This window comes from Pelecanus crispus, chromosome 1 (assembly GCF_030463565.1).
Source record: "Pelecanus crispus isolate bPelCri1 chromosome 1, bPelCri1.pri, whole genome shotgun sequence".
Lineage (NCBI taxonomy): Eukaryota > Metazoa > Chordata > Aves > Pelecaniformes > Pelecanidae > Pelecanus > Pelecanus crispus.
The window spans coordinates 14545376-14562382 of record NC_134643.1 but is presented as its reverse complement, the minus strand read 5'-3'; the positions used below and the strand labels follow the sequence as shown (position 1 = coordinate 14562382).

The 17007-nt window shown below is 37.7% G+C and overlaps 1 protein-coding gene across 1 annotated transcript in view; it reads left to right on the top strand.

The window, feature by feature from the left end:
• Window positions 1-17007, top strand: part of FBXL13 (F-box and leucine rich repeat protein 13) — a 97432-nt gene that overhangs the window by 19410 nt on the left and 61015 nt on the right. Inside the window, exons 8-9 of the mRNA XM_075717000.1 lie at window positions 6662-6757; window positions 9748-9883. Of these exons, the coding sequence (XP_075573115.1) occupies window positions 6662-6757; window positions 9748-9883 (232 nt within the window). The remainder of the gene's footprint in view (window positions 1-6661; window positions 6758-9747; window positions 9884-17007) is intronic.

Sequence of the window (17007 nt, the reverse complement as noted above, 5' to 3'; positions counted from 1 at the left end):
GATTACTAAGACATTGATACAAATTAAGGAAGAGTCTCTAGTATGAACCTCTTCTTCAAAAGCAATGCACTCAAAAGGGAATGTTCTTCCCATACAAGTGTAAGCACCACTAAACCAGAGAGAGATTAATTTACTGTATGAGTAGCAAAACGACCAAAATTTGACCTACAGTGCCACCTCCTAATGTTTTCTTTCTTAATAAGGTAATATTATACACATCAGTAGTAGTATATACAAAAGATTGTATTATATGAGAGAGTGTGTGTGTGTACGTTTATATATATCTGTCTCAAAGATAGTAGTATAGCTTACATGTGTCCGTACCTATCAAACTTGTCAGACCTATAAATAAATAATTATTCAAATTTTTAGGAATTCTGAGGTCTGTATTAGCATACTTCTTTCATTAAAAACTCTGAAATAGTGTAATCTTTCTGTTAGTTCTATAACAAACAATATTGACAGTATCACTCTTTTTTTGTAGCTTGGGAGAAGTTTGTTTATCTTAATCCATGAGCCTTGGTTTTTTGACTACCAACCGTGAGCTCAACATATAGTCACATTTTCAGCTATCCTCGTAGGTTGCCCTTTTTTGAGGTAACATCATGTTCAGTTACATGTGCTGCTGTCACAAAGAATCAGATCTCACATACATAAAGACTATGCACATGAAAACCAGAATCCAGATATTAACATATTGAAAAGAATGACAGCTATTCTGAGGTATGTAGCCATACTTTTTGATTAAGGCTTCAGAACAGCTGTAAAAATACATTATATAATTTTTCTCTTCTGTTTATATATAAACTTAATTTTATAGCCTATATAAATCGAATATACTGTCAAGTGCTACTTTAGTGGCTTAGCAGAAAACATTGATGTCTTCCAATTTTAGAGCAATTCCAACTCTGAGGTCTGGAGCTCAAAAGCAAGGTAGTTTGCCAGCTTAGACTTTGGTCCCATCATAACATATATTTTAATGTGCATGTAGGAGGAGAATGAAGTAGGAAGTGAGAATTCTACTGATTTGAACAGGAACTAATAACATAACGAATAAGAAAAAAGAAAATTGCATAATCCACTCAAATTTCAAGCCATATTTTGGTGATCCATATATAAATATGTCATTGTAGGAAGAGGAATTGGTTTGCTTGTCTTTTTTTAAATAGTGTTTGCATGTCTAAAATCCAAATACAAAAGCTAGAGTTAAGAAAATTGTATGTCATAAAAGAAATCAAAACTAATTATATCACTGCAGTGAAACAACCCAAGAGGTAATAAAATGAAAAACAACAATAGGGTAAGGGAATATTAGGGAATGTTAGTCAAAAATCTATTGTACTATGATGATGTTTTTCACTAAAGTGATCAATATCTGTTGAATTTTCAGGAAACAATAAATATCAGTAACATTTCCTGAGTATTTTCAAATCTGCTGATTAATGAAAAAGATCTTTAACTAGCAGTATCCCCATTCAAGAATATACTTTTTTTTTTGTCACAGTTCTTTTCTTGTGACTGAGCACACAGGTAAAGATGAAGAAATGTAAAAATCCTGCATCTTAAGCAGTATACATATTGTATAGCTTTGTATTCCTAAAGACAAGCTGTACAAACCAGTTTTTGTAAACCTTTTCACATATTCCTATATGTAATATCTGCGTGTTCATTGAACTAAACCAAGTGTAGTTTTCTATTCTTATTTGCATGTAGTAAATTATTGTAAAATATGATTTTTTTCAGTCCTGTTTTCTTATGCTTGAGTCCTGTTATTTCCCCCTCTGTACAGCACAGGAAAATAAAAAGCTTTCACTATGTAACATAATTTTATTTCTGGGAGGAACCTATGCTCCAGTTCACTAAAGGATTTAAAAATGTAAAATGAACTTAGGTAGGAGTTTATCACCTAGGTCTAAAATAGAGATCCTTAAAATTGTCGTTCAATATCATTTAACTGTGCAAATGCTTAAGGTTTCCATATTCAAGTTCCTTAGAACTTGAAGTTTTGCTGAGGATTTTGGACCCACAATTATAATTGGAGGGAAGCTGTCCCAACCTTCCTGTTACTCCCATTTACGCTTTCTTGCCCCAGCACTGTTCTCCCCTTTGTGTTCATTACAGTCATTTATATGAACCACATCAGGGAACAGATCTGTCTGCAAAATTTTCTTCCATTTTCTTCTTTTACTGAATCAGTTGACAGTTAGATCAGTTCCTTAGTCCAGCTCATTGTGTGGCCGCACAAACAGTTATTTGGGTAAAGAGGACGAGAAATAAACCTCCCCAAAATTTTATGCAATCAATCCTGTCCCCTCTTTTCTTGCCTGTTCCCCCCTGCCTGCCCCCTCCCAAAAGAAAAAGTTCTGTCTTTAACAGAATGAACAGAATAACATTACTTTGAGATAGTAAGGATATAGGTTTGGGATATAGATGAAGACAGTAGCCCAGAGAAGAACAGGGAGGGGTTTGTGTTAACTGGCTGGTGTGCTGGACAGGCTTTGCCACCTCCTTTCTCCTTTTTGTGTGTGCAGTGGTGAGATTAACTGAGCTGTCGTGGGGTATGCTGTGGCTGCTGTGATGCGTGGGGGCACAGCAGTTTCCTGGTTTTTCCTAGGGAGCTATGCCAAAATAAGTTGGGCCACAGGGGATGGGAGATGATTCTCTTGGATTGTGTTGGGGTAGGGAGGGCTAAGGACTGGGATCAAAAAAAGAGGACAGCGGCAGTGCAGGGATTTGGGGAGGGGTGCATAGAGGGGCATGGAAGCATGTGGGGCTGGGGAGTGCCTTCTGGAGGGTCTCCTTCAGGGCACATGAGGGAGAACAGGCTGAGCCAGCTGGGCTGAAAGTATTTTTGCAAGTATTTTTTGCGTATGTGGGCTGGAAGCTAGAGCTGTGGATGTTTGGGGCAAGCCAGAAAATAGCGGCTTTATTTACGTGTAAAGTGCAGAGGGAACACAAATTATTACAGAAGAGCAGGAAGCCTACTGAAATGCTTCCATTTTGTATTTAAAAAGAATGCAGCTCCCTTGATCCAGAGAGAAGTGCAAATCTGTGTGGCTGTCACCTGGTTTCTTTTTCTTGAGCTGTCACTATTTTATTCAGTACAGGAAGTGCAGAAAGAGCTCTTCTGTTTACTGGCACAGACCAGAGCTTCCCACTAGCTGTGTGCCTAACCATTTGCTGCAGAAAGGCAGAGCATTCCTCCTTCCTTCCTTCCTTCCTTCCTTCCTTCCTTCCTTCCTTCCTTCCTTCCTTCCTTCCTTCCTTCCTTCCTTCCTTCCTTCCTTCCTTCCTTCCTTCCTTCCTTCCTTCCTTCCTCCCTCCCTCCCTCCCTCCCTCCCTCCCTCCCTCCCTCCCTTCCTTCCTCTCTTCCTTTCTTTCCCTCTGTGAATCCTCATGCTCTCTTTTTGGTGAATCCAGTATGCAGATACAAACTCCTTCAACAGAGATTGTTACTGGGTGCTGTCTCCTCCAGGCCAAATCTGTGTTTGCTCTGAGCATTCACAGACTGTGGAAAATCAAGTGTGCCTGGACTTCTCAAAGTTTTGGAACTTATGATAAGGAGACTTTATTGTCTCTGGCAGCATACATGATATTTGGTGGTGAATCATTTCAAAATCACAGAGTATTTAGTAAATATCATTATTAGTATGTTATCATTTATTGCAGCTTTCTGTTCTGCTCCTGTGCAAAAAAATATTTGTCAGTTTGTATTTGCTGTTAGGACAAGATCTGTCCTCAGGGCCAGCTGGAAACCATTTGCTTTGGAAATTACAGTTTCCTAAAATGTCAGTGGTACCACAGTACCCTAATGTTGAGTTATTGACAGAAAATGATTGCTGTGCTTTAAAGCTGGCTACTGTGGTCTTGACCTAACATGAAATAAATGTTTCAACAGACCTTTTCAGAACTGAAAATTCCAAAGGTTACTAGCAAGGGAGTGTCAAATTAAAAGCCTTGCTTTTGTTCTTCTAATATGAAACTAAACCCTATTAATGAATAATAATACAGCCAATATTTTCTTTCTCATTCTAACAAGTCATATAGTTCCATTTATTCAAATACCTTTTGTGAACTGTGTAAAAATTCCTTAGAGTTTTAAATTAGATTGAGTTTTGAAGTTAAGGAAATAATCCACATGTCCAAAGTAAACAGACCTTTGGTTAGAGAAGCCTGTGATGGATCCAGCTATAATTATAACGGGATGGAAGTCTTTGAAGGGATGGGGTGTACAGAAGGAATTTGCTATTGAAAAGGGCCGACACATTTCTGTGCTTTAAAAAAGTCTTTGTAAGTCCCCAACTGCATTCTGAGCCACCTAAATATCTTTAAAATGAGTATGGCTAGAGCAAGCTCCCAAGATTCCAGAATAAAAACATAAAGCCAGAAAACCTGATTTTTTAAATGGTTTTAAGTAGTTTATATAAAGTGAATACAGACAGCTTGTGGGACAGCAGCATACTTTGAGGAGCAGGCAAATTGATTTAATGTATTACCTATGTGATTAAATGGTAGTGGTAAAAGACACATTATCAGTGATTTTCCTACCTGATTTGTCCTTTTCTAGCTAAAGAAATTATAGCCTTTGGATAGTTTCTATAGGTTGAAACAGAAAATATTTTTAAATCTTGCTAGAATACTCTTCCTATTTCTGTTTGTTTCTTTTAATTGAACTTAATCTCTCTGATAAAAATGGGTTCTAGCTGATATATTTCTCAGTCCTGTTCTTCTCAGTAGAACTGCACAGAATATAAATCAGGATAAAAGTTTCTCCTAAGGAAGGAATATTTCCTTTAATGAAGCATCTTTTTATTAGAACATCCCTTTTTGTTTCCAACAGTTTTTGAGTGACTGTTTTATTATAAAGTGTATTTCAGTATAACCAAGATAACATGCACTTCAGTAATCCATGCACTCTACACTCACACAGGTAGTCACTCTTCACTTCTTAGCTACGTTGATTACCAGAAGTGAAACAAAATTTGTAGTTATTTCCTTACTTTTACGAAGGCTTTATGTGTATTGCTTCTGAGTACAACATTCATTTGAGTCTCAAAGCCTCTATTTGACTCAAGATTTCTCTTGTGCCTGTATAGTTTGAGGGAACTCTGCACAGAGTATGCATTATTTTTTCTGGAGCGTACTGCAAATCATGCTTCATATACTGCTATAATGAAAAACAGATTTTATTGTGTGCATTTTTATATGGAAAGCTAAATAACTAATATGGACATACTCTTCTAGAAAACACACTGGCATCTTTGCTATGTTTTCACTCTGACATCTTACTATTAAAGTACATCTCTTAAGTGCTAAGCTCTTTGAAAATGTGTATTAATAAGAAAAATTTCAGTGATAGGTTATGGGATAAAATTAGAAAGTTCTTTTTGTATTTTTGCTATCAGCCAATTACCATACCAGGTTTAAACCACTGCCATTGATGTATTATTGTGCAGTTATGAAAATAATTGCATTACAAGCATGAAGTTTTCCTTATATAGAAGTTGCTTTAGGAAAAGTGATGTGGGATTTTATTAACTGTGTTCCTTTCAGCTGTTTTCTTTTTCATACTGAGAACCGCACATTTTAAGTATTGTGTTTCATATCACATATTTATATTTCAGCATATGATGTAGTAATTCAGTTCTGCAAATGATTATGGATATGGGAGTTTTTAGTATGTAAATAATCCAGCTGTCTCATATAAAATTCTGCATATGCTCTTTGTCTTTGAGTCTTAAATGCATCTCATATTTTCAGATGGTAATAATATAATGCATATTTGCTTCTGTAGCAAAGACATTAGATTTTACCGTATTTTTCCTCATTTCTTTTTACCAAGTTTCTTCTAAGATGAAACATTAGCATTCTGTTGGCAGAAATACTGTTTGACACTTGGACATAAAAATGGCAGGTGAGGAGCCATGGCAGAAGCTTGCCAAATGTTATCTTCATTCAGTCTCTTACTTTTATGGCATGAGGTTGCTGTATCTACGATTATTTACCAGGACAAGATTTTCTTGGAATGCTATAATTTAGTTTTTCAAAATGTTGCTTAGTCGTAGCAGTATATTTTAGAATATTTAACTGTATAAATGAACTATCAGTATAGCTTTTATGTTTTTTCTACCATAATACAACACATTGAGTTTAATATTCTGAGATTAAAGATTTACAGATATATTCACCAAATTATACTAGTTAAATTAAAAAGAAATCTGAGGTAGAAACTACAAAAACTCTTCATAGGTGATTTAAAGTTGAATTTAAAAGTACTATATTTAATCTACAAAGCTTTAGTCCACATTAAATTGTTTCAAATAGATTTAGGAGAGGTGTTTTAACAAGTGTTGTTTTAATATAGGTGAAATGAAACTGCTCGTAGTTCATGAAACATGTTCAGTTTTGAAACATACCTGTCATTCTCCAACACAGCTTGAATTTATGAGCTTTTAAGCAAAGCCGTCTTTTCAGACTCTTTGTTAACGAGAATAATTACTGGCATTCTGCTATAAAAGGTGTGTTTAAACTCCTAAGAAAGAAGTATTTGATCTGAAAATAGCTCTTGTTGTTTAGGATAGGTGAATATGTATCATTTAACACAGCAGTGCTTCTTATTGAAAAGGTTTTAATATAATGTATATCTGTTTTTCTGACATAGATTTTCCGTTATGTAAATTTAGTTGATCTGGCAAGATGCGCTCAAGTTAGCCAAACGTGGATGCTACTAACTCAGAACAGTTCATTATGGAGTGATGTAAGTAAGATAATCACTTTCAATATTTTATTTCACTTTTATTTATTTTTTAAAAAGAGTGAGGCAAGGAGGTAGGTTACTTTAAGAATGTTAAATATCTAGGATAAAAGTTTTATCCCAGAATATGACTTGTTCTACTCAGCTACAGGAAGAAAAAAATAGGAGCAACTCAAATGAAGTTGTCTGTGCTATATCATTATAAAATCAGTGGAACTGAAAGAGAATCAGCCACTAAGGCCTGCCTATAGCCCACTAAATTTAGACAGCTAAGTGAGATGTCTTAGGCTCCCTCAGTAACCTAAACAGGCACTATATGGCTACTGTGGAAGGGGAACATAAACTCAGTGACAGATACTCTGAGACTACTTGTGTTTGCTCTGGAGAGACTCCTGTCACTCCTGGAACAAGTGGTGCAGACCAGTTCAGTTCCATAGTCATGAACTCTCAGAGTTGTTGAGGTGGTCACTGTGTGTCGAGAGCACACATCAGTGTCCAAGGTACTGCATTGTTTCCTCTACCCTGGGAGTCCAATTCCCTAGCACCCACATTTCGGTCAACTTTCCTTCTAGCACACATTGTGTGACCATGCTAGCATGGTCTGTTTGGGGCCACACCTGAAATAGCTGCTCCTGTCTTTGCCTTGAATTTAAAAACACAATCACACTGCTCATTGCTATTGCCTTCAGTAGTGCTGTTGAGGCTTCAGATGTGAAGTACTACCTCAAGGCTCCCCGGTCCTTAGGTAGTTGTTTAAGACTAACCGTGGCACCTCAACCAACATCACTGTTGCCTCTGTATTATTGCCTCTCATAGAGCCGTTCATCAGCAGTACAAAGAAAGATTAAGACCAGATTTTTGAAAGTGTGTGGGCATTCAAACATGATTTGGTCAGGTTTTAGGCCCTCAAGTCTGAAATTACAATCCAAAATACCCTGTGCATCTTCTGCATAACCCTGGAGATGTCTAATGTGATAGGCATCTCCTTTTTGGACCTAAAAGTTCATGAAGATGATGGTGCTGAAGGAGGTGATTGTTTTTCTCTTTTCTGCAAGAACTGCATGACCTGTGGAGCTTAGTGTGAGGAAGCAGCATGGCTGCTTTGCAAGGGAAGGTGAGCTGGGAGCCAAAGGTGCTAGAAGGGCAGGCAGGGGCAGTGCCCTACGCTGACAAGGGGCACACTCCCGCAGAAGCTGAGCAAGAAGAGCAGAGTGGGTCCAGTGACAGTAACCAGGCTCAGACACTCACCAGAGACTGTCAGTCAGCCCTGTTGTGAAGAGGCATCTCCAAGGTCTAGTCAGGAAGTGAAGTCCGTGAGTGAGGTTCAGGGTCAGCCAGACACGTGGCTGGACACAGACATGCCTCCAGTGCGGTTCAAGTAAAGACTCAGGGCAAGGGCGTGAGCTTAAAGGCAGCTCCTGAGCCAAGCGGGGAATCCCCTGACGAGGCTTCTCCAGCTCTTTCACACAATGAACTGTTTTCGCAAAGGTCTTATCCAGGGTTACACTGTTGCAACACACAGGAGCTGACCTTGGACTCTGGGACCTTCCCCTGAGGAAGGAAGAGGTTGCAGAGCCTGTTGGTGAACCCAGGGCCCTGACACTAGGAACCTCTTTCCCATTTACAGAGATCCATTTGGGATCCAGAAGTTGAACAGAGTTGTGGCCTGTGAGGCTGAAAAGAGATCTGAACTTGGGTCTCTGAAATACACTGCTCTGTCCCCTGAGTGGGACACAGGCTCTAGTTCCCAGGTAGCTGGAGGCCTACGTCTGCCTTCCTGACTGAGGGAAAGATGTTCCGGAGGGCTCAACAACACTGCTTACACGTCTGGCTGGCTGGTTCTAGGCAGCTGCCTGTCCTCTGTGTGAGTGTCTTTAAATTGGCCTTCTGATGTACTCAGCTGTCATGTATATTTTGTAGAGTCTGCTCAGATTTGAGTTGTTGAATCTACCCTGGGCTCCAACACCTAAAAAGCACTGCAATGCTCAGCTTGTAGGTGCCTGGAGCCTTTATTAGGTCTGGGCTTAAGTTACTGTGATGAATTCATGATCTTAATGAAACTAATATTAAAACTTCTGGTAATTTTAATATAAGAAGAACAAAATCCTAATAAGAAAGTGAAAACTGGAAAATATTCTGGACTCCTGACTTCCTGGTACTGTAACCACTTCCAAGCATTCTGCATAGAAATAACAGTGAATGATTTTTCCAAGTATTTGGGTAATAAACATGTATTATGAAATGTACAACAAACAGATGTGGTGTAGCTGTAGCAGATTATACAAAAGGGGGAAAAAAAAAGCTTTTTCAGGATTTTTTGTGAACAAATTTAAAGAAGGCTTGAAAAAGTCTTCTCTGAAAAAGAGGATAGTTCTTAAATGATTGCATGTTGGCTTTCCTGCTTTTTTTGAAACACTCGGTAGACAGACTGTTAAAACTATTTTCTAGTAATTTGTGTTAAAGTTTCTTAAACTTGAACTTTTAACAGTTTAAGAAAAACAATGTTTTTAGTCAAAGATCCAGATATCCCCTGCCTGCAGCTTAAATCTCTTAAGGATTCTTCTACTAAAACTAAGATGGTAGGTTACATATTCTTGATATCTTGATGTATCAGTAGACCATTAATTAGAAAAAAAAAATCTTTAACAGATTTAGGATTTTATACATCTTAAAGGGAAAAAATAAACTAAATATTCAAGTCTGACAATGTTCTTTGCACAAGATATTCTGACATGTCATATTTTGGCAGTTCAAGACTCGCTTCAGCTCCATAAATACTGTAGATACGTGCTTTCTCTACACTTAAGTATTTTTAGTCAGCTTTCTAAAATTTTTATAGATGCAATATACAGACGCTTTGTGTTTTCCAGACTACTGATTCAGTGTTTTCATAGAACTTCATATATTTGGTAGTGATTTTCATAATGATGTGTGTTTAGTATGTATGACCTATTTTTCGTACTGAATTATATATCAATTGTTTAAATTTTTAGATCAATTTTTCATCAGTAAAGCATAAAGTTCAGGACCAAATAGTAGTAAATATTTTGCAGAAGTGGCGTCCATATGTATTACGGTTGAATCTGCGAGGCTGTTATTCTCTTCACTGGCCTAGCTTTAAAAGTATCGGTAAGTATTACATGTATTTTTAAAATTTTAATTCTCTCTTTAAACTGTGTCTTCACTCTATGCTTCACTACTGTCCCATTTTACTGCTGATATTATTCTCTATATATCCAGCCATAATGAAGCAATGTGAGTATGAGATCTGTAAAATTACTTTAAATGTAACCCCCCTTCTCTCATTACAGTCTCCAGGCCCAGCAATATCCATATGACTGAACATAGCTAGAATGCCATAGAATGGTTTATATTATGTGTGAAATGCTGTACTATGACAAATAAGATTGGAATGCAAACATGTGCTTAACTATATCAGAATGCCAGAATCCAACTCTACTGAGATAATTATCACAGAATCACAGAATGGTTGAGGTTGGCAGGGACCTGTGGAGGTCATGTGGTCCAACCCTCCTGCTCAAGCAGGGCCACCTAGAGCTGGTTGCCCAGGACCTTGTCGAGATGGCTTTTGAATATCTCCAAGGACAGAGGCTCCACAACCTCCCTGGACAACCTGTGCTCGGTCACCCTCATAGTAAAAAAGTATCCCCTGATGTTCAGATGGCACCTCCTGTGTTTTGGTTTGTGCTCCTTGTCTTTTGTCCCATCTGTCACTGGGGACCACTGAAAGGACCTGGCTCCATCTTCTTTGCACTCACCCTTCAGGTATTTATATACCTTGGTAAGAGATCCCTGAGCCTTCTCTTCTCCATCTGAACAGTCCCAGCTCTCTCAGCCTTTCCTAATAGGAAACATGCTCCAGTCCCTTAATCATCTTTTTGCCCTTTGTTGGACTCTCTCCGGTATGTCCATTGTACTCTCTTGTACTGGGGAGCCCAGAAGTGGACACTGTACTCCAGGTGTGGCCTCACCAGTGCTGAGTAGAGGGGAAAGATCACCTCCCTCGACCTGCTGGCAACACTCTTCCTAATGCAGCCAAGGATACATTCCACCTTCTTTGTGGCAAGGCCACATTGCTGGCTCATGTTCAATCTGGTGTCCACCAGGACCCCCAGGTCCTTTTCTGCCAAGCTGCTTTCCAGCTGGGCTGCCTCCAGCATGTACTGGTGCCTGGGGTTGTTCCTGTGCAGGTGCAGGATTTTGCACTTCCCCTTGTTGATCTTCATGGGGCTTCTGCAAGCCCATTTCTCCAGCCTGTTAAGGTCCCTCTGGATGGCAGCACGACCCTCTGGTGTATCAGTCACTGCTCCCAGTTTGATGTCATCTGCAAACTTGCTGAAGGTACACTCTACCTCATTGTCCAGATAATTAATGAAGATGTTAAACAAGACTGGAGCCATTATTGACCCCAGGGATATACCACTAGTTACTGGCTTCCAATAAGAGGCTCACAGACAAAAAAAAAAAAAAAAAAAGAAAAAAAAAAATCTCCAAGCATGGTACAAGATATTACTGTGGTGTTTTAAGTTTTAGCACAAATAATAGATACTTGATTCTACTCTACTGCGAAAACAGAATCTCTCTGGATGTATAAAAGCATCTTGGTCCTTCCTGATTATATGTGTTAAAGTACATGTGACCATGTGATCAGAGGTAATTCCCTTTGTGACAGCATTTTGCAATAGTTTCAGGTCAGTAATCTTTTTCTCAATGCGGTTGTAGTTCCACTAAGCAGAGAAGTGGGCAGGAAAAATAGAAGCCTTTATGATCAGTGTTAGAGGTTCAGTGCTAGCTGTGAAAGTGTACTTGATTTGTTAGGAATTACCTGCATCCTAACTGTTATTCCGCCATTTTATCATGAAGAGTGTTAAAACGTCTTGGTAGTGTTTTCATGAGAAAAAACTCTTCTGCTACAACTAGGCAAGATCCCAAGAAATGTTTTTGATTCCTGGCACAACTTTACTTCAGTATTTCTCAAGCAGGAGAATGTTATTGACTGACACTTTTCTAGCCTACATTTTAATTGAATGCAAATGCATAAAAAAGGAAAATGTTTTATTTTCCAAATAAAAAGTGTATTTTGATGTTTTGAGACTATACTGCATTTACTATTTAATCAGATAATACATGATTGAAATTGTTGATGCAGCCTATAACAATTTCAGTGTGTTTTCTTTTGTTTTAGAAAGTGACTGTGTAATTATGGGTGAGAACAATTTGCTTTCTAGAGTGGTGACGAGAAAGAACAATTGGCCAAGAATAAAAAGTATATTTGATCATGTTCTTAGCTTTTAAATCACAGGATAAAATAACATTCTCAATGATATTGGCATGCAAGTTGTTTAGTGAAATAATTTAATTTAATATTATAATGAACTTTGGCAGCTAATAAAAAAAGCAAGCCAAAATAAATCATACACAGCCACGTCGCCTCCATTATGGAGGCCTCCATTATGTTCTTAGGAATGTTAAGTCCTTTTATGATTTTGTTTTCCTTAGGTATTTGAGTACAAAACTAAAACCATAGTAATGTTTATTGTGTTTAAAGCTAAAAACATGTAAAGAACAGTTGCGATAGAATTAAATTTTATATACATACTACCTTTTCTATCACATTGTTTAACTGATTCATATCTAGTTAAAATAATTTAACTTAGAAATATCGGCATGTTGGTTATATCAGTTGGAATATCAATATGTTGGTTGCCATCCATTTCCATTTATCTTACATGTCAAAGACACTAAATTAAATTTATGTATCTACAAACTATGTATTTTCCATTTTTGTTGATAATTTATGTTTTCTGTAGGCTTAAAATTAAAGATTATGTCCATTTACATCTACTCAGTGCTATTAAACTAATTGTGATGGATCATGTACAACAGTCCACAGGGGGTTTTAGAAAACATTGATTTATAAAGCTGTTTCTTCTAACTTTGAAGATACCCTGTAGTTCTTTTTAAGACTGAAACACATTTATATCAGTGTACCATTGCTATTTAGGTTAATAACATATTTCTTCTGTTAAAATTCATTTATATTGGTCATACAGCCTACTTGTGCCATTCTTTTGAAGCTCTTGTGGATGGTTTAAAATTGCTGCAAAACTATTTCTCTATCTTTTTTTAGTGGTTGAAAATCATATTGAAATTCTCTTCCTTTGACATTTCTTCAGCTAACAAGCTGCATTGAACTGTTTGTTCAGTTATAGGCTACAGATGTGATGAACCTTTCCATTCGAACTTCCCTGACCTACAGTTCTGACCTCATCTTTCCAAATAAATCCAAGATTACGAAGATTTTGGCAACATGTTTTTATTGTTAATGGTAAAACAGCAATGATATTAACTGGGGTTTAGGTCTGTTTGGCTGGCTAATCTTGTAAATATTTTTTTGTAAATTAATTAGCTGCAATTTTTAAACATTGTTTTTATGTAATGCAACTTTGGTATGTGGTGTATGCATGAAATAGCAGTCATTGTTTACATATGAATGTTATAGGATTCCAGCTCAGACTGTCTTTGGCAAATGAATGTGTATTGTTCCAAAAAAAAGAGTATATGAGATGCATGGATTACGGCTCAGCTGTTTGTGGTAATACTCCACCCACTCAGTGATCTTAGAGAATCATTTGACTTCCATCTGTGACTGGGAACTGCATTTAAAAGCTGCCATTCATATTCATAGTGCAGGAGCTAAAATTTCCTCAGCAGCTTTTGAAGTGTTTTATTCCCAGTAGTGCTCACAGTATTGACAGACCTATCCATTTTTCCTGCACCCTGTGATGGCAAAACATGGCGCAAAATAATCCTTCCTGTGTTTCATGTGTGCTGTGTAGAGAGAGGGGCACTGCTTCTATGGAGCGCTGTAGTTTATCCCTTAAGACAGCACTCCTAGTACATATACTGCGTATCAGGAAGACAATGCACTATCATGCAATTATTTCCTGGATATGGACAGAGAAAGAAGGGGAATCAAGGGAGAAATTACTGAGAAAGGACTTAAAAAGCATATAAAGGAAGAGGAGGGCCCATGATTTTCTTTTAGACATGGAAGTGCTTCTCGGACTTTTGTGATTAAATAGTACAGAAAAAAAGAAATGTCAACATTAAACTGTGGCTTGTGGCTGTGGTGTTTCATGGAGTTTCATACATTAGTTTACAGTACATTTTGGAGAAGCTCGGAGAAATAGCAATTAACCCTGTAATGCTGAAGTGTTTATCAACGGTTAGTCGTTTCCCCCATATGTATGTTTTTCAAATATATTTTTGTCTTTTTCTTTCGGCTGCCTCCTTCTGTACTATCTTCATAGTTCCTATATGCTTTTCCTGTTCATACAGTCTTTTCTCAATGAGTTTGCTAATAGACACTGTCAGGAGAACATACTAGCCTACATTACCCTTGCCCCAATCTAGTATTTCCATTCTTGTGTTCTTATATGATTTGCAATTACAATTACTCTCTATTCTGACACATCCTCGGTATGGGTGTCTGAAAATGCCAACATGCAGAAAACCCTAATGGGTTCCAGCTAGTTTTTTAAGGAGGGCTCCCCCCCTGCCTTTTTTTTTTAATTACAGGAAACTAAACCGCCACCTGAATACTGCTGTATCTATTTTATAACAATTCTCTAGTGTCATTGCAAACACTGAAATATGCAATAACTTCAGACAGTAAGGAATAAAGTTACAGTGCACTGTAGTTAAAAAAATAGAACTTCTAGCTATTTCTTGAAAGCTCCAGAGGCCATCTAAGGAAAATAGTAGCGAGGACAACTCCAGCATTCAAAATTTCAGTCCATTCTTCTTTTGACTGCTGGAAGTCTTTTCACTTGTTGATTTTCAGAGGTTTAGACAGATCACTCTTAAGTATTGAATTTCATTTTGGTGTTATTGCACAAGTGTTTCTTCTGCGATGACACTGATTTCACAAGTTCACACTGAAACCTTTATTTGCAGGATAGTTGTTGAACCATGTTCCTCTAGAGTGTCGTTGTTGATATGTCCCTCACAAATTTCACATTTAATAATTGTCACCAAACATCTTGTACTGTTAGATATAGGCAGCATGTTAAGCTCATCATCCCCCTTGAACCTTCAGCAAATGCAACACTTTCTGGTGCCACTGTTTGAGAACCCTGAATGATCACCCCCTGCCTTAGCTCTGTCTTCTGCTGAACAATTGTCCTATTTATCACTGCGACCCCCAGGTTTTAGCTTTGGCCTAAGAGGGACATTTCATGATCTGTTTAGGAATCCCCAGGGCCTTTGAACTTGTTATTTACAGCAATTAGGCCACTGCTTGTGGTCCTCAGTCTTATTCCACTGCTTTTCCAACTGGTAACCTTTCGCTGACCAGACATCAGGGACCTCTCGCTCAGCTTTTATCCTATATTCCTTTCCTGGATTGCCTTTTCTACCCAGACTTTAGCCTACCTCAAACTAGTTTTTTTTCCTTAACACTGACTCTTTGCAGAAATTAACCTAACATGGTTTATAAATTCATTTTTTCCTACTCAGCTTTTCTCCATTGGCTGTACTGCCAATAACAGATGTTCTGCTGTGGTTCCATTGTCTGTCCTTTTCAATCATTCCCAGTAGTTCCATTCTGTACTGAAATAATCCTCCAGAATTTGAGAGGAGGAGGAGTACTTCACTTAATGCTATCTACTATTCATGACAGATTTTTTTTCTTTCAGCACTCCTAAGGTTCTAGAAAATGCTACATTTAATGAATATTACTGGCTAAATGAGATTTTCATCTATGTTCCATCTTACCAGGATTAACCTTTAATAATTAAGATAATGCTTAAGATATTCCCAGGAGCAGGGATGAGTCAGATACTGTTGTATTTTCTATAATGTTTTTAAAAGATGTTGTGGAAGAAGTGGCTAAATTATTCAGTTTATCGGTAAAGCACCATTAAATATATTCATAATCTGAATAATGGAGGACATGAAGGAATGCAGTTAATAATAGGATGTGTTTGGTTAAGCGTTCTTTGGCATTCCTACCACCCTTAATAATTTCTGAATTTTTTCTTTATGTTGTTCTTTTATTTCATGTTAGCATAAAAGCTCTGAGTGCTTTGTATTGCACTTATAAAACAAAATGTGTGACATTTTGGGCTTGTGGCTAAAGCACCAGAGGTATCCACAAACACCATAATTGTGTGCAGATCTTTAAAGGAGCAAATTTCTTCCCTGGAGTGTTCTAGAACTTCTTCCATGAGAGCCAACAGATATTTAGAGTTTTGGCCCTGAGTCTTTGTCCTGCACTTACGTATTTCTTACTGATCTAAGAGCAGGAGATTGTTCTAGGGCTTGAGCTGGGAATACTGAAGTTTTAACCTAGCATCTCCTACTTGTCCACCATGCGAGCTTGGGGAGTTACTTATCCTTTCCATGTATAAAAAAGGGTTTATAATATCTGTCTTTAAGAGGCACTAGTTCTGCTAGTTCAATATTAACTGATGCAGAAATTAAAAAAACCAGAACTATTATGTAAAAGCTAAGAACAGGCATTAAGTAAAACCAGCTTTTTTTGTAAAAGAACTTTTAGCCAGTGTCGCAAGGAATTTTATCTTTAGAGATATGGTCTACTTAGCTGGGGCATTTGTACAGCTGTGTTACCATAGTATTAGAATAATCACAGTTTTAATCAATGTAGATTCACATAGACAGTTCTGTGATAAGGAGGTGCTATAATGTGCATTGTCCAAATGAGCTGGGGGCAGGGCAGACTTTGAGAATGTCCCACACTTTTTGTGAGCGCTCAAAAGCATACTTACCTTCATTTTTGATGGGCACTGGTGTGTTGGATGCAGACCACAGCAACCTTCATGTGGTCGTCTTCACCTAGAAGTGATGTCATGTAATGTGTCAAATGGACACAACAACCTAAAATACTTCCTAGAAAGACTTCAGCTCTGCCTACTGCAAAAACCAAACAAGGCAAATATGAGCATGTGGAGTTGGATCTTGGGAACCAACCATGTCTTGGCTACTCATGGTTTCAGGCAGATCAGGTACAGAAGAAGCAGAGGCTGAGTTATTCACTCAAGTCTGAGCAGGAACACTGGTAAATCAGCAAGTAGAACCCGACTTCTGGGTTTGAATCCTCATCAGTATAACAACTGCCATTCCTGTTTTTCTAGAACTGTATTTAAGGTTAGTCTTCAGTTTGATTTTTCGTATACAATAAAACAACAGGAGGCTCATACAAAAATCTT